Here is a 23,449-nt window from a genome sequence, read left to right as displayed (position 1 = left end):
CTGGAGGTCCCCCATACAAGAGATCGGCGAATATCAGATTGACCACATTGCCATCTCCTATTTTGTACAGAAAGAGATCCATGATGTCCAAGTCCGCAGAGGGGTGAACATTGACTCAGACCACTACTTAACACGCATTAAAGTGAAATTCACCCCAAAAAAATTCTATCCGAAGAAAACACACATGATGAAATTTGACACACGAACAATCAAAGAAACCAATCTGAAGGAGGAGTGGGAAAAGGAACCGGCTGACTCTTGGGAAAAATTTCGAACAAAAATTACAAAGAAGGCAAAAGAACTTATCCCATTGAAAAAGAACACAAAACACCCCTGGTGGGACTCTGGATGTGAAAAAGCGCTGGAAGAAAGAAAGAAAGCCTTTCTTAAGTATAACAGTAAAAAATCCCCAGAAAACCTAGATCACTTCCACAACACCAGAAGACAAGTGGCAAAAACAATCAGACAAGTCAAGAGGAAGTACCTCAAGGAACAGTGTGAGTCTATTGAAGAAAATTTCCGTAACTATAATGTACGAGACTTCTGTAAGACCTTTGCTGGGAGAATCAATGGATACGGCTCACGAAATCTATGTTTCAGAAAACCAGATGGAAAACTAGCGCTCACAAATCGGGAAAATTGTGAGGAGCTGGCGAGATACTTTTCCGGACTCCTCAATTGCCCTGAACCTTCTTCAAGATTCCCTCAAGAAACTGCTGTCTACACAAATCCAGAATCCCCACCACCTACACTAGAGGAGATCCAAAGACATATTCATAGACTGAAAAACAACAAGGCATCCGGAGAAGATAATATCACGGCAGAACTACTTAAAAATCTTGGACCAAATTCCCTCAAAGAACTCACTCAAATCATCACAGACATTTGGCAGACAGAAAAACTACCAGAAGATTGGAAATGCGCCCTAATTCATCCACTGCATAAAAAGGGAGACATGGCAGATATAAACAACTATCGAGGAATCTCCCTTCTCCAAGTCACTTATAAAATCCTCTCAGCTTGTCTTCTTCAACGAACACAAGAACAACTTGAACACAGTATTGGTGAATACCAAGCTGGCTTTCGCCCTCACCGATCCTGTGCAGAACAAATTTTCAATTTGAAGACAACACTAAAATACAAAGCAGTCAGAAACAGTCCGATCATTTGTTCCTTTGTTGATTTCGCAAAGGCTTATGATTCAATCGATAGGCAATCTCTCTTTATTATTCTTGAGGAGCTAGGACTCGATCCGAAAACCCTAAACCTTATCAAAGAAACACTCACAAACACAACTTCTAAGATAAAATTCCTGGGTGAAATATCAGAGCCCTTCCTGATCAAAACCGGCGTCAGACAAGGTGACGGCTTGTCTCCACTCCTCTTCAACCTTGTCTTAGACAAAGTCATCCGAGAATGGGAAAAAGAACTGAAGAATCAAAATTACTGGAAGCCTATACAACTAGGAAGATCGAAAGATGGTATTAAAATTTCATGCTTGGCATTTGCAGATGACCTGGCCATTCTAGCAGAAAACGAGACCACAGCAATTAAACAGATAGACATTCTCAAAGAATGCGCCGAAAAAGTTGGGCTACAAATTTCCTTCCAAAAAACCAAATTCATCTGCTCAAAATTTGAAACTCAAAAACTGACTACAAAATATGGACAAATTGAGAGAGTTCCATTCTTTAAATACTTTGGCGAGGTCCTAGAACCCACAGGGGGAGAGAAAACTGCACAAAAAGTTCGACTGCAAAAACTGAAAAGAGCATACTGGAAAACCCACAACATCTAAAATAAAAAGTGTCTCTCCATTCACTCAAAAATACGACACTACAATACAGTAATCAAGCCCGAAGCACTATATGCCAGCGAAACACTCACACTCCATAGAAAAGGCGACCTGGAAGGCATCCTGAAAGAGGAACGCAAAATTATCAGAAAGATTCTTGGCCCAAAAAGAACTGAAGATGGATACAGGTTACAGTCTCGGAAAACTACAGAAAAATTATCTAACCTCGTCGCAGACATCCGGAAAAGAAGACTAAAATTTTACGGTCATATCCACAGACTCCCAACACCCAGACTCTCCCACAAAATTTTAATATACATTGAAAAATTGAAAACCATACCCTGGATAAAAGAAACCAAAACAGATCTAGCAAATGCACAAATAAATTCTTCAGAAGTTATAAACATAAATGTATACAGGCAAAAAATCAATAGTTGGAAAGTACAACCCGAGAATGAAGTTTGCAAGAGACAGGGGACAAAATGGACAGAGGAAAGAAAGAGAATTCATGGGGAAAGAATGAGAGAAGTTTGGAGAATTAAAAAATTGAATCGGCAAAGCTTTGCGTGATCCGTATGGGTCCAATCGCACATAATAATATATCCTCTTCTTGATGTAGTCTTGAATATGTGAATTCTTTTCAGCAATTTAATGAGCACGCTTTTTCCAGTAGAAATCAATTTTTCACTTTATGATATACTGCTCTAACAAACCATGTATAATGCCTGTAACATGAATGATTTAGGGTAACTAACAAGACCTGCTGTTGCGTGCTTCATATGTGCTGCAGGATCTGTTATTAACAATAAAAAATTGTCAAACTTAAATTTGCATTGCTTCATTAACTAATCTCACAACCCACATATGGTTTACAGCTGTCACTTCTTGGGTTGTTAGAAGAAAATATTTCTTTGAAATCACTTTCTCATTTTTTTAATACCCCAGCAGTAACACTTCCAGCTTTCCTGCCAGCAGAGTGTGAAGTTTTGCCTGATGGCAACCCAGAGTGTCTCATTTTCACTCAGTACAATGAATTTGCTGTAGAGTTTGTTGGTAACGCTTTGGATGACATTTTTTCTCAATATTGACCGTTCAGGAGTGTTACGATTTGCATATTTGGAGAGAGAATTACAGAATTATCTATCTTAGGGAAGATAGATGTTGGCTGAAACAGATAACCTACAGAAGTCTTCACAATAAATTGAAAATCTATCAGCAGAACAACCTGGAACTGCATTACTAATGACAGGTTGTTTATCAGATGCGAAACTGAAGCGATGTGTTTCTTATCCTCCAGGTGTTGCGAAACTGGAGATTGCTGTTCAACCTTTTTCGTTTCCCATATGGTTGGTACAATAGGTTGCGGCCATCTGAAGTAAAATTATCATTAAATTAGAAAAATGGTTACGAAAATGGTAGATTGCTTGCATTGTGCCTATCTGGGACTCAATGCCTACTCTGCATGGTGAGTAGCAATCTATCCTTTTGATAATACTGGTCTTTCAATTGTTTGATTTTATCTCTAAATTCTGCAACACACCGCTGCAGATGATAACTTGTTGTTGCTTTCACTTTAGGCGTAGTATTATTGTTGACTTGTACTTCATAGCACCAGAAATAAACAACATGCAAGTTGGGAGAAGGGTGAGACAAATGGCACAATATAGCTGTGGACAAGGAAATCCCCACCTTCTATGTTGAGTGCAACCGATAAGATGATAAACAAACAGCAGCAAGCTGATATGCAAAATGAGAATAACATATTGGGGGGGGGGGGGGGACAAATATAAATGGGATTTTTGCTCCTGAACATAAACATTTGGTAGGACTGGCCCCCGCACTTCTGCTATGCTTAGGCGGGACCATTAGAAGTGAGGAGAGCATGCTGTCAGATATTTCCTGCCGTTTCGTCAGTAACGCTCACAATGTCTGAGCAATAGGTGTACCCCTCCATTTGCACAATGCATAATTTCAAATTTCTTGCTCAAGGAGGAGTTACAGTGGCAGAAATTTGCCAAAGATTTGACTGCACAGTTCGGTAATAAAACATTATCAAGGACGCATGTGTTTGCCTGGCATAAAAAGTTCAAAGGAGGACAAGAATGTGTGGAAAATCAGCAACACGATCACCATCCGTGGACCAGCATTGCAGACAAAAACATTCGTGCGGTTAAAGACATTATTGACGACGATTGACGGGCGATAGTATCGGAAATTGCACAAAAAGTCGGAATCAGTTATGGGAGCTGTCAAGCAATCATCACAAATGACCTACAGCTCCATAAAGTGTGTTCCAGATGGGTCCCTAAACTTTTGACCGAAAATGTGAAGTTGATACGTTTGGATGTCTGTCAGAGGCTTACAGCAAGGTTTGTAGAAGAAGGTGATGTATTTTGGAGTCGGATCGTCACCTGCGACGAATCATGGGTTAATCACTACACTCCAGAATCCAAAAAAGCCAGTAAGGAGTGGTGGAGGAAAGGGAGGCAGCACCAGTGAAAGCAGAGACTCGTCTGTCAGTTGGCAAGGTTCTTCCAACTGTTTTTTTTTTTTTTTTATCAGCGAGGCATTTAGCTGATTGATCTTTTGCATGAGCGACGCACAATCAATGCTGCTTACTACTGCGAACTGTTGAACAAGGCGAGAGTTGCATATCGTCGCAAAAGACGAGACTGATTGATTCGATAGGTCATCCTCCTCCATGACAATGCGCGACCCCATAGTGCATCTCTGTCTCCAAGCTACACTTGATCATCCTCTTTACAGCCCGGACTTACTGTCATGCGATTTTCGTTTATTCAGACCACTTAATGGACCTCTAGGAGAGCGACGATTTGAAGATGAGTGTGTGGAAGACTTCGTGCGCAACTGGTTGATGACACGACCCAGTTCTTTTTATGACGAAGGCATCAAAAAGCTGCCCATACACTGGGATAAATGCATTTCCAAAGCAGGAGACTATGTGGAAAAATAAATCATAATTGCCTTGAGTTTTTAAATAATGGAATTTAAATGAAAAATAAAATCCTGTTTATATTCGATCCGCCCTCGTACTTTGCGTTCAGGGCAGTGGATGTTTGTATTAAGTTTAAATAGCTTCCAGGTTCTCCCTTGCTTAAGTAACAAAAGAAAAATGAAATAAACTGAAAGAGTTAACTCCTTGATAAAAAAAAAATTGTGGCGAGAGAGAGCCTTGCTTTTGGCGAAACGAAAGGGGAAATTGATTATTGTTATCTCCAACACACTGGTGCAAGTTCAGAATCGGTCTGCCATCATACGTAACACACAGAATTGAGTATTCCTAAAAGATCAGAAGAATAAAAAAATTTAAAGTAAGTCTTTTTATTACTAACGATTATTTAGTTTGAAGAATAAAGTTAGCAGCACAGCAAGAAACAAAGTTCAGTCTGTTACAGATGTAGTTAACTGTCATTCTTTGATAAGAATGTTATGTAACTAATGTTGGCAGTAACAGTTACCAAGTATCTGTGTAATATAACATCAGGGATGATACAGATTTTTTTCCAAATTAGGACTCCAGCTGTTCCTTTTGCTGCTTCACTTTGATAATGTTCCACAGCACCGAACATTCTTTAAATGGGAATCCTTGAGACTTTGAAGACGTTGGGTTTCGTGACGTTCAAACCTTCAGTGCCTCAACTATATGGCATTGTTTATTTGCTCTTCATTAGTTTTTAATGTTTCCAAATTTAAGAATAAACTTGATAATTAATACTCCACAAATTGTTTTGTCACAATGAAATTATTTAACTAGTAGATTAGTTACTGTGATTGTTATCTTGTACTGCAGGCAACCAAAAAAGCACTGGCTTCACATAATGCTCATTAGATTAGATTAGTTTTCGTTGCATAGATCCGTGCTGAGGAGATCCTCGTGGATGTGGAACATGTCAAATTTTTTTTTTTTTAAAAAAAGCTGAAATAACAATACTAATAGTATGAATATATACAATACATCATTTGTTTCTATTAAAAAATTCCTCAATGGAGTAGAAGGAGTTGGCCACTAGTAAGTCTTTCAGGCTCCTTTTAAACTGATCTTTATTTGTAACTAAATTTTTTATGTTTACTAGCGAATTATTGAAGATGAGTGTTCCTGAGTAGTGGACCCCTTTTTGAACTAAAGTAAGTGCTTTTAAGTCCTTGTGCAGATCATTTTTGTTCCTGGTATTGTATGTATGAACTGAGCTGTTTGTTGGAAAAAGAGATATATTATTTAGGACAAATTTCATTATTGAGTAAATATACTGAGAGGCAGTAGTTACTATGCCCAGTTCTTTGAAGAGGTTTCTACAGGACGTCCGTGAATTTACTCCACAAATAATACGTATTACACGCTTTTGGACTCTGAAAACTTTTGTTTGACTTGAAAGAGTTACCCCAAAATATTATACCATATGACATTACGGAATGAAAGTAGGCAAAGTATGCAAGCTTTTTCATTTTTATGTCGCCTATGTCTGCTAACACTCGAATTGCAAATACAGATTTGTTAAGGCGTTTCTGCAGTTCTGTGGTGTGCTCTTCCCAACTGAATTTATTATCAAGTTGTAATCCCAGGAATTTAAGACTGTCAACCTCTTCTATCTGCTCTTCTTCGTATTTTATGCATATGCTGGGTGGAAACCTCTTACAGGTTCTGAATTGCATATAGTGAGTCTTTTCGAAGTTTAATGTCAGTGAGTTGGCTTTAAACCATTTATTAATATCCATGAAAATATCATCAGCAGATCTTTCTAGAACTACACTTGACATACTATTTATTGCAATACTTGTGTCATCTGCAAACAAAACGAACTCTGCTTCTGGCAGTGTAACTGATGAGAGATCATTAATGTACACAAGAAAAAGCAATGGCCCTAAGATGGATCCTTGTGGGACATCACATGTAATTTCTTCCCATTTCTGATGATGACTGATGACTTAATTCACTAGTCCCTTGCACTGACACCCTTTGTTTCCTGTTAGTTAGGTATGACTTGAACCATTTTGCAGCACTGCCCGTGACACCATAGAATTCTAATTTACTTAAAAGGATGTTGTGGTTTACACAATCAAATGCCTTTGACAAATCACAGAAAATACCTGCTGCTTGTAATTTGTTATTTAAGGAATTAAGTACATTTTCACTGTAGGTGTAAATAGCCTTCTCGATATCAGAACCCTTCAGAAATCCAAACTGTGTTCTTGATAATATGTTATTTGTGGTCAGATGGTTGAGCAGCTGCTTGTAGATTACTTTTTCTAAAATTTTTGAGAATGCTGGCAAAAGTGAAATCGGTCTGTAGTTTGTTGGTATCTCTTTATCCCCTTTCTTGAATAGAGGCTTAACATCTGCATATTTTAGCCAGTCAGGAAATGTCCCAGTTATAATTGACTGGGTACACAAGTAACTTAGAATTGTACTAAACTTGCAAGAACATGCCTTAATTAACTTTGTTGATATTTCATCGTACCCACTAGAATGCTTTGTTTTTAAAGATTTTATTATGGACGTTATTTCTTTTGGTGAAGTGAGTGATATATTCATGTACTTGAAGCTATTTGTGAAGGCTAGTTTCAGATATTCAAGGGCATTATTTACTGATCCTGAAAGTCCCATTCTATCAGTAACGGATTTAAAGTACTTGTTAAATAGATTTGCCACACTATGCCCATCAGTTACTAATGTGTCATCTACCCTTAGTGCTATTTGCTCCTGTTCCTTTCTGGTTCTACCAGTCTGCTCTTTCACTATATCCCATATTGTTTTTATTTTGTTCCCTGACATTGCTATCTTCTTCTCATAGTGCATTTATTTAGACGTCTGAATTACTTTTTTTTAATGTTTTACAGTATTCCTTGTATTTAGCTAAATCATCAGCATTGGAGGTATTCTTGGTCGACAGATACATTTTCCTTTTTGTCTTACAGGAAATCTTTATTCCTTGTGTAATCCATGGTTTTATTATAGACTTCTGTTTCATTTGAGTAACTTTTAGAGGAAAACAGTTTTCAAACATGGTACTGACATTGTTCATGAATGTGTTATATTTTTCATTCATGTCATGAGCACTATAAACATCTTTCCAGTTCATATCTTTGAGCAGTAATGTTCCGTTTTTCCCTCTGCAGGCATCCGCATGTCCTACAACTCTACACGTACTTTTATGATGAGAAGAAGATATATTTAATTTTAGAGTTTGCTGCTAAAGGAGAATTGTACAAAGTGCTTAATGCAAGCCCAAATGGTCGCTTTGCTGAACCTGTGTAAGTTTGTTTCTGCAGAACAAGTTTTACTTCAGTCTTTGAGTATGTAACATCTCTCTCTCTCTCTCTCTCTCTCTCTCTCTCTCTCTCTCTCTCTCTCTCTCTCTGTCTGCCTGCCCCCTCCCCCTTCCACCTCACCCCATCTCTTTTATTCCTATCATTATTTGTTTTTCTTATTATATCATCAAAATCGTTTACCAGAGGGAGGAGGCTTGATAGTTACAAAACACAAAACTAAACATGCTAGCTTGGGGACATAATAGACATCTGCTCTAGCATTTCAGATTATAGCAATTTGCTTAAGTGGGGTGGGACGTCAAACTGGCCGACTTGGAGCAGGATAGGCACCACAGGACATTTTAATTTCCACTGTCTATACTTTTACAAATAAATTCATAAAACTTTGTCAGCATGACCAGTGGAAGTTCAAAAATATAACAAAATATATTTTTTTACATGTGAAATGTCATCATTTCTTCACTTACTATTGGCTGCATTCGTTGCTAGAGGTACACTTCTATTCATAAGCAAGGGAGATTCTTCGATGAATTTTGCACAGCATACAAACCATACTTACAGGTGTATGAAACTCTAGAATTTTCCAAATCTATTAAAAACTGTGCTAAAATTTGAGTTAATTAACCATAAAATTTGAGTTTTTTCTGAACATGAAGTTTAAAATGTAACAGCTCATTCATTTTTTTCATTAATTAAATAAATCCTAGAGTTTCATACACCTGTAAGTATGGCTTGTTTGCTGTGCAAAATTCATCAAAGAATCTCTCTTACTTGTGAAGAAAAGTGTACCTATAGCAACAAATGCAGCCAACAGTAAGTGAAAAAATGATGAAATTTCACACACAAAAAAATTTATTTTGTTATGTTTTTGAACTTCCATTGCTTTGAGTATGAATCTTGAATCATTCCTGGTCATGTTGACAGATTTTTACTAGTTTATTTGTAAAATAAAAAATGGAAATTAAAGTGTCGTGTGGTGCCTCTCCTGCTCAAAGTCAGCCCGTTTGACGTCCTACCCCCCTTAAGTGCTGATTTCCACCTTGTTCAGTTCTTTTTTTTTTTAGTTGATTTTGGGTATCTGTCTCTAGTACATTATGATTACATTTCATTTTGATTTGTGGTGTCATTTCTTGGCCCTGTGATATGCCTTAAGGTTTTCCTCAATTTTCAGAGCAGCAAGATACATGTATCAGGTTGCAAATGCTTTGCAGTATTGCCATGAAAATAAAGTGATTCATCGTGACATAAAGCCTGAAAATTTGCTCCTTACTTCTGATGATAAAATAAAAATGGCTGATTTTGGTTGGTCTGTACACGCACCAAGCAATCGGTGAGTAGTATCTCCCTTTATGAAGTCTTTAAGGGGCCCAGGAGTAAGTGTATTTCCTATGGTTGGCCATGCTAATGTTTGTACCCATTACTCAGAAACTATTTGTTTAAATGAAATGAGATTTGAAATGTACATAAGTTGTCATACACTGAAGAGCCAAAGAAACTGGTACACCTGCTTAACATCGTGTACACCCCTGCGAGCATGCAGAAGTGCTGCAGCACAACGTGGCATGGATTCGACTAATGTCTGAAATAGTGCTGTGGAGGTAATTGACACCGTTAATCCTGCAGGGGCTGTTCATAAATCAGTAAGAGTGTGAGGGGGAGGGGGGGGGGGTGAGATCTCTTCTGAACAGCACATTGCAAGACAGTGTTCATGTCTGGGGAGTTTGGTGGCCAGTGGAAGTGTTAAAACTCAGAAATGTTTTGATGGAGCCACTCTGTAGCAATTCTAGACATATGGGGTATCACATTGTCCTGCTGGAATCGCCCAAGTCGATTGGAATACACGGTGGACATGAATGGATGCAGGTGTTCAGACAGGATGCTTATGTACGTGTCACCTGTCAATTGTGTCTAGACGTATCAGGAGTCCCATATCACTTTAACTGCACACGCCCTTCACCATTGCAGAGCCTCCGCCATCTTGAACAGTCCCCTGTTGACATGCAGGGTCCATGCATTCATGAAGTTGTCTCCATACCTGCACATGTCCATCTGCTCGATACAATTTGAAACGAAACTCGTCCGACCAAGCAACATGTTTCCAGTCATCAACAGATCAATGTCGGTGTTGACTGGCACAGACGAGGCGTAAAGCTTTGTGTTGAGCAGTCATGAAGGGTACACGAGTGGGGCTTCAGCTCTGAAAGCCTATATCAATGCTGTTTCGTTGAATGGTTCGCATGCTGACACTTGTTGATGGCCCAACATTGAAGTTTGCAGCAATTTGTGGAAGGGTTGCACTTCTGTCACGCTGAACGATTCTGTTCAGTCGTCGTTGGTCCCGTTCTTGCAAGATCTTTTTCTGGCTGCAGTGATGTTGGAAGTCTGATGTTTTACCAGATTCCTGATATTCACGATACACTTGTGAACTGGTCTGATGGGAAAATCCCCACTTCATCACTACCTCGGAGATGATGTGTCCCATCACTCCTGCGCCAACTATAACACCACATTCAAACTCACTTTAATCTTGATAACCTGCCATTGTAGCAGCAGTAACCAATCTAACAACTGCGCCAGACACTTGTTGTCTTTTATAGGAGTTGCTGACCGCAGCACCGTATTCTGCCTGTTAATATGTCTATGTATTAGAATATTCTTGCCTATACCACTTTCTTTGGCACTTCTTTGAAGTAGGACAGTAGCATTGTTATCACAGTAGAAATTCACAGAAAAGTAGTTGACCTAAAAAACTGGCATTTATAAAAAAAATTTAAATATGTCACGCCATTTATTTGATTGCTGTAATTCTTGTATACTTTAATGAAAGTGATATGAATTTCTCTGCCAACTGTCTTTGACATAGATGTGTTAGCTTCAGAGAAAATTGTTCTGAAGCTAATAATTTCATGCTTTCAGGAAAATGGATTTAAAGTATTTGAAATGATCTGTTCAAACAACATTCAGAGTTAAAACTTGCCAGACCCCTAGTTGCCTTCTTTGTGGGTTTTTGTGTACCCCAATTTATTTTTAGAGGCCCTCTTTTGAATTCTGTCTCAACCTACTGCACTCTCAGCTGGTCAGCTGACAGAAGCACATTCTTGAAGTGCAGCCCAGGTTGTAAGCCCATTCTAATGGAAACTTTCAGCGTGCTGACAGAACCATAATTGAAACAGAACACTTGAATCTATGGCACCAGTTGTTAGGGGTTTGAGGCTCACAAATACTGTTTTATGCAAGTGTTCCCACACTGTTATTGAAACCTTCATTAGAATTTGAAATTCACCCTTGCATGCGCTTAGTGAGCAAGTTCCACTAGCTAAGTTTTTGTAAACAAGTTTTATAACACCTGCTACTGACATTGGTGGGTGTTTGGTTATGTCTACAGACATCACCAGTTATACTATAGCCTACGTCATGTAGGATGGCACTATCACGCATAGAGACGGAGCAGCAGAGAAGTGTGGAGGGAATATGATCTGCATACGCATGACGACAGAGAGCGGGCAAACAAAGTCCATGTTGCCGAACAGTATTGCTGCAGACAGTAATCAAGTTCATTTGCTTACGGTACGTCTTATTATACATTCAAATCTGTGAGGGGATAATAAATTTTAAAACAGATTTTGATCAGCTGTCATGAGAGAAATCTTGCTTCGCATGTGTTGCATCCACAGCTTTAATCTGCATGATGTCTGAAGGCGAGAGCACCTGGCACAGTTGTGTGAATATGACAAGAATTTTTTTTTTCCCAAAATGACATTGTCTGATGACAAGATCATTGAAACTGCTTGCAATAATTGTCATTTAATTTATTGCGGTTTGGACTGAATTATAAGTAAAAGTGTGACACACAATAAAATTATGCAGTGAACACATAGTGTGTTGTGGGGCGATAACTCTGTTGTAGAAATAATTCAAAAGCCAAGATTGCTTAAACACTGTTTACTAGATGACCGGTTTCAACACACTAAAGGTACCATCATCGGATCTGTGAAGATATAACATGACAGGTTTGAGGGAGTTACACTATATACTTTACTGTTAGTGCAGTGCCACATACCTGAGTGTAGCTTATCACATATAAATCATTTGGATATAATGACACATGAGGCAGGCCAGCTGATATAAAATCATTGTCACAGAACTAAAATTAAAACACAACTGCTCTATTCCATCAGATATATAAGACAGAAGTCAGAAGATAAAACTATTTGACACATGACCGCAGCTCGACTAACTGTAGTCAGCATCACACTGATCAGTGAAAATTAGCCTCAAGCACAAACCGAAATCATTATTTTTGCTTGACAACTGCTTCTACTCCATAGAATTTTTAAAAATGTTTGTTATTTAAGACATAAATATGGGTGTATTTGACTGTAGTTAAGTGTAATCACTGTGCACAAAAAAGAGATTACAGGTTGAAAAGACGACTGGAAAAGTGATCAGTATGCTGTCAACAGACATGGCTTTAAACTAACTCATTTGACATTACAGTAATAGAATGCATTTATAATGTACTGAACAAGCAAAAAATTAACAATCTTCTGGATTACTCAAGGGAATGCTGACTAATGATATTGAAAGCCACAGACATCTCGAAAGGTAACCGTCCCTGTCATTGTAAGGCATTTTCCAATTTGTGGCTTGAGAACATAGAAATTTTTGACGAATTTATGCGGTTGCATTCTTGCGAATTGTTAGAGCGTACAACACATTGGGAAAATGTTGTCTTCTCCTTGGACAGTGTGTTGATCACTGTAGTGTGCACACTTCATTAGATACAAATTGCAATCCATGCAATGGTCTTGACATGTTGGTAATGTTGGTTTTCCACCTGATCACTGAAGTTAAGCAATGTTGCCCTGGCTAGTACTTGGGATGAGCGACCGTTTGGGAAACACCGGGTGCTGTTGGTTTTCAAGATACGGAAGTCGCTGAAGTGACATCCAATTGAAAGACTTGTACCATGCCACTGTACCATACAACATTTATTTAATTCCAATCTATAAAGGCTTGGAAGTTCTCATATACTATGTATGCAATTTAAATTTTGATAAACACACTTTTTAAACCTTATGTTTTTAAAAATAAGAAACTTTTTAAACCTTATGTTTTTAAAAATAAGAAATATTATTACTTTACTTTGTTCCAAAGTCTACATCATAATACCATCATCACTGCTATCCGACTCTGTGTCTGAACCATCTGATTGTAAATTTACGATGATAGGTTCCAGTCGTATATCCATCTCCACCTCCCTACCAAAGTCTTCTTCCTGAAGTCTTTCAGCATGCTGAAAGCCTGTTCCCATGTTGAAGTGGTGGTGATGTCTGTTACTTCATGCACAAGTGATTCAGTGTTTCTTATCTTGAACATTTTGTTTTTTCTCTCATATAATCTTTGAACTTTGCCCAAATTAATTCCATGGGATTGTACTGACAGTGATATGTGGGTAAACACGAAACTATGTGACCACATTCACGTGGAAGAAAGTGAAGTTTTTGCATTCTGTCATGTGCTACTCAAATTTATCAGGAGCTAAGCATGTCTTGTTTATACTGTGCGAAATATTTTTATTGTTAAGCCAGGGCAAAATATCTGCTTGCTGGTTTTTGAGTTTGGTGTTTTCTCCGTAACAGCTCAATGAAAACTGGTATGGCAATTATAATGACCAACTTTGAAGCAAGGTATGGCAAGAATTGTTCAGTGAAGCACTTCACGAAACTGGCAGTGTTCATTTTCAAATGGTAGTCAGTGCTGATTTTCTTACAGCTAAACACAAGTTTGCACTCAGAAATAAAACCAGAAGAAGAGCCAGAATGCAGAATAATTATCTGGGAATCTATTCCTATGGAAACTTCAAAAGCACCAGTACCATCACTCATTTTTCAGCAGGTCTTCCTCGAATTATTCTGATTCACCCATGTTTCATCAAGGTAATGTACTGTACCTCCTTTCCTTAGATTGTGCATCTTTATGAAAGATGTGATTCGTGCTGCACCTAGGTCACTTCTTTCAACCAAAAACTCTCTTCTTAACATCTTTGAAACGAATGTCTTTTAAAATTGTTTACATTGATGAAGTGCTACCTTTGAAGCCAGTCTTCTCATGCATAACTGTAAAAGTTTTTGTGATATTGGTTATTTACCATTCATGCGTAGCGCTTTAAAACGTGGTTGTCAAAACCATCCATTTGTGTTACAGATTTCTAGAGACCCCGATGCTTCCTAGACGATGCAAAACCAACTTTTCCTAACATTTCTACAGCTCTGACACTTTTGTTTACAATTGTCCTTACAGTTATTTTGCCAACACCTCATGCTTCTTCAGTCGGTTCTCGTGTCTTCAGATGTCAGCAGTAGGAGTCTTGCTTTAAAATTCACATTTGAAAAAGTTATAAATGCAGCAAATAACCCCCTTACCTGCTTGTGATGCACTTCGTTTATTGCTGTCATCAGACATATTTTTTAGTCACACCAAAACATTTGCAGATACACATTCACAGCCATATTGCTACAAGAAAAAAAGAGCCAACAGTTGACTGAATAATTCGATTGTTGTGAAGCGTGGCAACAGTGCAGCTTGCAGGAGAGATTTTAACCATCTAGCTGTAACTTACAGCTAGTCACTTGGAAAGAGAATGAACCTTATTGGCTGCTAGTGGTTAATGGAGAGGCAGAACACCTGACAATTCGGCTGCCTTCCTACATGATGCAGACTTAAGCTCTCCGATACTTACACCATGACTTGGAGTTCTTTCGGCAGAGAGAATGACGGGTCCTCATCTGCAGCAATCTTATAAAAGAACAATGCCCACACAGCTTTTCTCATTTTTTCTAAATTATTAGTATTTTTCTGTATTATTCTGACTGTACTTATGATCTATACACATAAAATATAACAATAAGCACAATGAGATTACTTCTTGGAATGAATTCTCCTTCAGATCACTAATACAAGTAAAATAGAAGTCTGAATAAGCATTCGATTTTTACTACACACATTTAGCACATGGGTGTTCAGCTTGAAAAGAAGTGGTTAAGATGGAGAGAGGCTGCTGCAGCCAGCATAAACTTGGCTGCATTAACCAACAGACAGAAAGGGAGTCTGTCGTTTTCAAAATGCTGCCTCTTTCCTGTCAGTATACACCCAATGTACTAAAGCTGTACATATTCTCGTCCAGGAAGAATTGGGGTATAAGTTCACACAATTAAAAAAAAAATTACTTTGATGGATTTTCACTTCCTGGTTTCCTTAAACTGTCCTTTTTTCATAATTGCTCTGCAAAATATTTTATCTGTCTAGAATACATAAACTGGGTACATTTGTAGCTCATGATTTCCGATTGCCCGGAGCTCAAAAATTTTTGATAAACATTTAGATTTGTAATTTTAGAGCACTTATGGACAATGCAAAGGATTGCTTTGAATGTAATGAGATTCTTGTAGCGTAGGTTAGCAGTTTGAAGACTCGATCCTCAGACTTCATATGTAACTTGCACACATGTTATACTGAGAAGTTGTCTTTTAATAAATGTACGTAAACAACTTTGATGTGTTATTGGTCTTAAGTATCAGTGTACTTGTTTCATTGATATCAGAATATTACAATTTTTGATTGGGAGGATAGATTACTAGCCTCAGTTACTGTTAAAAGTGTGCTTTGTCATATTTGTTACTAATTTGTGTAATCTTTGTATTTGCTTTAGGTGCTGTAGGACAAGGATTGAGAATAACTTTCTGATGTTAATACTTTTTTGTTCCAGGCGGAAGACAATGTGCGGCACCTTGGACTATCTTCCTCCAGAGATGGTAGAAGGGAAGCCTTATGATCGTAATGTAGATAACTGGTGCATAGGTGTCCTCTGTTATGAATTTCTTGTTGGGAAACCGCCTTTTGAAACAGATTCTTCGAAAAAAACGTATAGTCTGATACGGGAAGTCAAATACAAAATACCAGACTATGTATCTGATTTGGCAAAGGATCTGATAAGTAAGGTATGTAATATACATTGAAGCCGATTTTATATTATTGTACTCATCTATTGATAGGAGATGAGTAAGTAGCAGTCTACAAAATCGTTGGTAATACAGTTTTTACCAGACTATAAAGACCTTTTCCCCAGATTTGTCCTTTGAAAAATGCAGGGTCAACTTTTACCATATGTAATAGCTTAATATAAGTGCTGTCAGCTGAGATTTGTTAGTTGAAATCTTGCAGAGATTTTATTTGATTATTTTTGTAATGGTGGTATGGGAAACAGTGGCACCAATCTGGCCAAGCTCTAAGATGAATGTAGAGTGGGAGTTGGCAGGAGATTTAGACTGGCAACCATGGCAATGCATCCTGCTTGCTTTGATTTTTTATGAGCTATTTAAGTGAACTCCACTTGAACAGGCCATGAAGGCCCGATGGTACAGATTTGCCGCTGTGTCATTCTCAGCCCAGAGGCATCACTGGATGTGGATATGGAGATGCATGTGGTCAGCACACAGCTCTCCAAGCTGTATGTCAGATTACAAGACTGGAGGCGCTACTGTTCAGTGAAGTAGCTCCTCAGTTTGCTTTTATGAGCAACTACCATGCTTAAACAGCGGTTTGTCTGAATCTTAGTAGTCAGAACTGAAATGACTTTACAAATGGACAAATTAACAATAGTATACATTTCTCCAGTAAATAAATGTTTCAGACAACACTTGAAACGTGGCACAGCAAGTTAAGCACAAGCTTTAACAATGGCACTAAAACTACTACTTCCCTGCCGCACTGATGATCCTAAAGCTTGGCAATTTAATGATGCTTATTATTAGCATGAAGTGGCCAGATGTTTGCTGAATCACTCCAGAGGACAACATGTTGCTGTCATTCAGTCAGTGCTATTGTCTTAATAAATTGTAGCAGTCAATAATGGAGGCAAATCACAGCTGTTGAGGTTCACAATTGGTTCAGACTGATAATGACACCTATTTTAAATTAATGGTTATTTGTGAAGCAGATACCACAAACAGCTGTGCAACAGAAAGAAAATTTTGCATTACAGAAAGGGACCAAATTAGGTAAGGTTTCATGAACTAGAGAACAAAGTTCTTTAGTTTGTATGAGAGAAAAACATAGTGAAGGCTTCCCGATTATTCAAGATATTACCTGCAGTAAGGTGCAGGGGATACCTAAGAACTTCTCAATTCCATGTAATCCAGAGTTTAGACAGTAAAGGCTGGTGTGTTTGGGGGGGGGGGGGGGGGGTGTATCACAGGCTGTCTCATTTAATAAGCAAAAAGTTTGAAAGATAAATATTAATGTGTATAATTTGTTTCACCTTTAATTGCCAAAATGTGGGCAATTGATAAGTGCTATGAGTTTAGCAGAGGTATAAGGTAACATTTTTAGGCTTGTCTTAAGATAATTCACACCAATAACAGAGTTTACAACTTCGTTTAATATTAAAAAAGGAGGAGAGGGTGTCTTACGATGTAGTAAATATGGCATTTGCACACATGGTGACAGAAAGGCAATTGGTCAGACTAAAGTACCAGGTATATAGTCTCACTTGTACTTTATAGTTTGGCTACCAGCCACAGATGGCAAGCACCCAATTCTTGCCTTTTCAAACTAGTAATAAAGAAATAAAATGTTGGACATTTATGGAATAGCAGCGTCCAGCATTTCGTGATAACCTGTCAGATATGGTGCGGTGGACAATGGTATCAACACAGAGAGAAAAACATTTTTTGAAACTGCATAATCTCAAAAATAGTATTTCCTTACTTCGAATGAACACAGATTTTTTGCAGTGGATAGTGTACAGTATTTAATCGTAGCCAACACTTGGTTTAAGACTCATAAAAGGAGGTTATGTAACTGGAAGAGACTTGGAGTTACTGAAAGGTTTCAGATTGATTACATAATGGTTAGACAGAGATTTAGGAACCAGATTTTAAATTGTCAACATTTCCAGTGGCAGATGTGTACTCTGACTATAATTTACTGGTTATGAACTGCAGGTTAAAACTGAAGAAATTGGGAAAAGGTAGGAAATTAAGGAGAGGGGACCTGGATAAGTTGAAAGAACCAGAGATTGTTGAGAGTTTCAGAGGAGCATTAGACAATAGATGACAACAACAAGGGGAAGGAATACACTAGAAGATGAATGGGTACCTATAAGAGATGAAGTAGTAAAGGAAGCAGATGATCAAATAGGTAAAAAGACAAGGCCAGTAGAAATTCTGAAATAAAAGAATAGATATTGAAAAACAAAGATGATGTAACTTACCAAATGAAAGTGTTGGTATGTTGATAGAGACACAAACACACACACAAACTTCAAGCTTTCGCAACCCACGGTTGCTTCATCAGGAAAGAGGGAAGGAGAGGGAAAGACGAAAGGATGTGGGTTTTAAGGGAGAGGGTAAGGCGTCATTCCAATCCGGGGAGCGGAAAGACTTACCTTACGGGGAAAAAGCGACAGGTATACACGCGCGCGCGCGCGCACACACACACACACACACACACACACACACACACACACACACATTCATTTGCACATATACAGACACAAGCAGACTTATGTAAAGGCAAAGAGTTCGGGCAGAGATGTCAGTCGAGGCAGAAGCACAGAGGCAAAGATGATATTGAATGACAGGTGAGGTATGAGCAGCGGCAACTTGAAATTGGCGGAGGTTGAGGCCTGGTGGGTAACGGGAAGAAAGGATATATTGAAGGGCAAGTTCCCATCTCCGGATGCCCTTCAATATATCCTCTCTTCCCGTTACCCACCAGGCCTCAACCTCCGCTAATTTCAAGTTGCCGCTGCTCATACCTCACCTGTCATTCAACATCATCTTTGCCTCTGTGCTTCCGCCTCGACTGACATCTCTGCCCAAACTCTTTGTCTTTAAAGATGTCTGCTTGTGTCTGTATATGTGCAGATGAATGTGTGTGTGTGTGTGTGTGTGTGTGTGTGTGTGTGTGTGTGTGTGTGTGTGTTTGTCTCTATCAACATACCAACACTTTCGTTTGGTAAGTTACATCATCTTTGTTTTTAGATATATTTTTCCCATGTGGGATGTTTCCCTCCATTATTTCCAGAATAGATATTGAATTTGATTGACGAAACGAGGACATTTAAAAAGGCAGCAAGTGAAACAGGTGAAAGGGAATACAAGCGTTTAAAAAATTAGATCAACAGGAAGTGCAAAATTGGTAAGCAGTAGTGGCTAGAGGACAGATGTAAAGATTTAGAAGTGTATTTCACTAGGGGAAAGACAGATATTCCCTACAGGAAAATTAGAGGCCTTTGGGGAAAAGAGAAGCAGCTGTATCTATATCAAGAGTTCAGATGGTTAAGCAGAGAAGGGAAAGCCGAAATATGGGAGGGTATATAGAGTGTACAAGGGAGCTGAAATTAAAAGCAGTATTATAGAAAGGGAAGTGGATGTAGATTTAGATGAAGATGAGATGGGGGATATGATTCTGCAAGAAGAATTTGACAAAGCTCTGAAAGATCTCTGTCAAACCAACGCCCCAGGGGTTGACGATATTCTGTCAGTACTACTGATGGCCTTGGGAGAGCCAGCCATGACAACTCTCTTCCATCTGGCATGCAAGATGTGTGAGAGAGGTAAAATAGCATCAGACTTAAAAGTAGTAATAACAATTCCAAAGAAAGAAGGTGTCTTGCTAAATAACAACTTGAGTTATTTACAGAAGAATGGAAAAACTGGTAGAAGCAGACCTTGGGGAAGACCAATTTGGAACCCGGGGAAATGTAGGGACACGAGAGGCAGTACTGACCTAAGACTTATCTTTGAAGACAGGTTAAGGAAAGAGAAATCTACATTTATAGCATTTGTAGATTTAGAGAGAGCTTTTGACAATGTTTACAATAATATTCTCTTTGAAATTCTGAGGGTAGCAGGGGTAAAATACAGGGAGTGAAACGCTATTTACAACTTGTAGAGAAACCAGATGCCAGTTATAACATAGAGGGTCACGAAGGGAAGCAGTGGTTGAAAGGGAAGTGAGACAGCGTTGTAGCCTACCCTCAATGTTATTCCATATGTACGTTGAACAAGCAGTGAAGGAAACCAAGGAAAAATTTGGAATAGGAGTTGAAGTACAGGGAGAAGAAATAAAACCTTTGAGGTTTGCCAATGACATTATAATTTTATAAGACACAACAAAGGACTTGGAAGAGCAGTTGAACAGAATGGACAGTGTTTTGAAAGGAGGACATTAGTTGAACACAAACAAAAGCAAAACAAGGATAATAGAAGGTAGTCGAATTAAATCAGGTGATGCTAAACAAATTGTATTGGGAAATGAGACACTTACAGTAGATGGGTTTCGCTATTTGGGAAGCAAAAGTAACTGATAATGGTTGAAGTAGAGAGGATATAAAATGTAGACTGGCAATGGCAAGAAAAGCGTTTCTGAAGAAGAGACATTTGTTAACATTGACATAGATTTAAGTGTTTGGAAGTCCTTTTCTGGAGATATTTCTGTAGTGATAAATGGAAGTGAAATGTGGACGATAAACAGTTTAAATAAAAAGAGAATAGAAACTTTCGAAATATGGTGCTACAGAAGAATGCCGAAGATTAAATGGGTAGATCACAGAACTAATGAGGAAGTACTGAACAGAATTGTGGAGACAAGAAATTTTTTGGCACAACTTGATTAAAAGAAGGGATTGGTTTATAGCACACATTCTGAGACATTAAGGGATCACCAGTTTAGTATTGGAGGGAAGTGTGGGGGGTAAAAATTGTAGAGGGAGACCAAGAAATGAACACAGTAAGCAGATTCAGAAAGATATAGGTTGCAGTAGTTATTTGGAGATGAAGAGGCTTGCACGGGGTAGAGTAGCATGGAGAGTGGCATGAAACCAGTCTTCAGTCTGAAGACCACAACAGCAACAGCTTACAGTCAGTCTTCAGCTGTGTAACAGTGTTGTGGCCAGTTGATTTGTGACATATAAGATGCGTTTCCCCCCAGGAGGTCCACAACTATTTTTGTGGATATGTGCGTGGCGAGCACGGGGCCCCGAGCTAGTGTACTTCTCCTTCTTTTCCGAGCTGCCCTACCCCCCTTCCCCGTCCCTCCTCGTCCCCAATCCTTCCCACCCTCCCCCCCTCCTTACCTCTCCTTCACACTCCCTCTTCTTGGGGGTAATGTATCGAGTCTTAGTCTGGAGACGAACGTTTGAAAACTCCGGGATCCTGTTTCCTTTGTTTTTCTTCATCCTCACGCTTTCTTCCTCTGTTGGTCTTTCCCTACGTTCACTCTTCTCCTTGCTTTAATGCCCTTACTTGTATCTCTGCCTCATTCTCTTTGCCCTATTCTTCTTGTCTTCTTTTCCGTGTCTTATTCTCCACTTCAGCGTTTGAGATTTTTTCTTCTGTCTCTCTCTCTCTCTCTCTCTCTCTCTCTCTCTCTCTTTCTCTTTCTCTCTCTCTCTTCTTTCCTCCCTGTGCATGTCTGAAGGCCGACCCACGCGTTCGCACGCGTAGTCGGTGCCGGGGTAATGCGTAATTCCCCGCCCTCGGTAGACAAGTAAGGCATGCATGTACCCCCTGGTAAAGGCCAGGCCCAGGGAGGGGTGATTGCCTGAGCTGTTACCTTCTGAACGTGCCGATTGGTCCCTCCGTCCGTTTCTCAGGAGGTGTGACCTGAGGTGTGAACAATCACTTAAGGCGGGAGTACCCTCTGAGAGGGCTCTCACAAGGAGGGAGCGCGCCATCGGAGACGCTGGCAATCATGGGGGATTCATCCGCAATGGATTACTCTTCTTCTTCCCTGTCTTCTGCCCAAAAAAGAAAGCTAGATGAAACTCCTGTTCCGAAAATTCTACCACCAGCACCGCAGTTTCTTGTTGTCACAAGATCTGACGGTCATTATTTCTCAACAGTCAACCCTTTTGTCATTCAGAAGGGTGTAGATGCGATTGCAGGATCAGTGAAATCTTGTACTCGGTTCTGCAACGGTACCTTGCTGTTGGGAGATAGAGAGCGCCTTCCAGGCCCAAAAATTACTTCGAGCCCCTCTCTTACACACATTTCTTGTAAGGGCGGAGGCCCACCGCACCTTGAATTCGTCGCGTCGCGTGGCGTGGTGTATACCAGGTCACTTGACGGACTAACTGATGAAGAGATTCTGTCTTTCCTCTCTGATCAGGGAGTGACGGCCGTCCATCGGGTCATGAAAAGGGTCAACAAGGACCTCATACCAACCCGAACCATATTCCTGACTTTCGACAATGTGCAACTGCCTTCACGAATTAAAGCGAGTTATGAGATCATTTCTGTTCGGCCGTATGTACCCAGCCCCTCAAGGTGTTACCAATGTCAGCGGTTTAACCATACACGTCAGTCTTGTTCATGTGCGGCTAAATGCGTTACCTGTGGCAGGGTCGCCCATGAGGGTGAGTGTCCACCTCCGTCCCCTTGTGCGTCAACTGCATGGGCGACCATGCTGCCTCCTCTCGCAACTGCCCCATCTACAAAGATGAGTAAAGTATACAGGAAATTACAGTGAAAGAGAAGGTGTTGAGCTCGGCTGCTCGCAAGTTATTCAATAGCAGAAAGCCCACAGTGCTTCCGGCAGGTAACTACAGTACCGTTCTCGTCTCTCCTTGGCCTACCAGGGAGGTAGCTACACAGACATGCGATCTAACATTTAGCGATTCGTTCATCAGATCGGCCAGTGCTAAGATCGCCCGATCAACGTCTTCTCTTCCTCCCACCAACCCTAAGGCTCAAACATCACCATCTGCTACTGCTAAGACGAGGACCTCTAAATCAGATGCTAGGACCTTCAAAAAAGAATCGACACACGAAGATTTCTTACGTACACAAACTTCACTGCCATCAACTATTCTTTCGACAAAACGTACTCCTTCAAGGGAGGCTCCTAGAAAAAGAGTTCTCCATCTCTGCCGAGGCGCATTTCGTCTCCTGCGCCACCCAGTGGTTGCCATACCCGGCCATCCTCAGTTTCGCCAGGCTGCACTGCTGGTAGCCGATCATTTGGCCTTTCTCCGACGGAGGAAGCTGCCCCTCCTGACCAGCTTAGGAAGGTGGCAGACGCAACTGTTGAGTTGATGGACCATGACTCACCACCTATCGATCGCAGCAGCAGTGCTCCCCCGAAGTCAGGCCCTCAGTGGCCATCGAGGTGACCCTTTCTTGTTCCTTCCTTTTCCCTTCGTTTTCATAAAGGCACTTCTTCAATGGAATATTCACGGCATTCGGTCCAACCGAGAGGAACTAAAATTGGTCCTTCGAATGCACTGCCCACTTGTCGTAGGTCTCCAAGAGACGAAGTTATGCCCATGCGGTTGTATTGACCTGGCACACTATACCTCCA

General features: G+C 39.7%; 1 protein-coding gene across 4 annotated transcripts in view; it reads left to right on the top strand.

The window, feature by feature from the left end:
• LOC126237059 (aurora kinase A-A-like) overlaps positions 1–23,449 on the top strand; it is a 152,638-nt gene that overhangs the window by 36,910 nt on the left and 92,279 nt on the right. For 3 of the 4 annotated variants that reach the window (XM_049946843.1, XM_049946842.1, XM_049946845.1), the window contains 3 exons: positions 7,931–8,065; positions 9,255–9,413; positions 15,852–16,083. In XM_049946843.1, coding sequence (XP_049802800.1) covers positions 7,931–8,065; positions 9,255–9,413; positions 15,852–16,083 — 526 coding nt within the window. The remainder of the gene's footprint in view (positions 1–7,930; positions 8,066–9,254; positions 9,414–15,851; positions 16,084–23,449) is intronic. The other variant, XM_049946844.1, reaches the window with a different exon arrangement.

The sequence above is a fragment of the Schistocerca nitens genome, chromosome 2 (assembly GCF_023898315.1).
Source record: "Schistocerca nitens isolate TAMUIC-IGC-003100 chromosome 2, iqSchNite1.1, whole genome shotgun sequence".
Classification (NCBI taxonomy): Eukaryota; Metazoa; Arthropoda; class Insecta; order Orthoptera; family Acrididae; genus Schistocerca; species Schistocerca nitens.
This window is presented reverse-complemented; position numbering and strand designations above follow the sequence as displayed.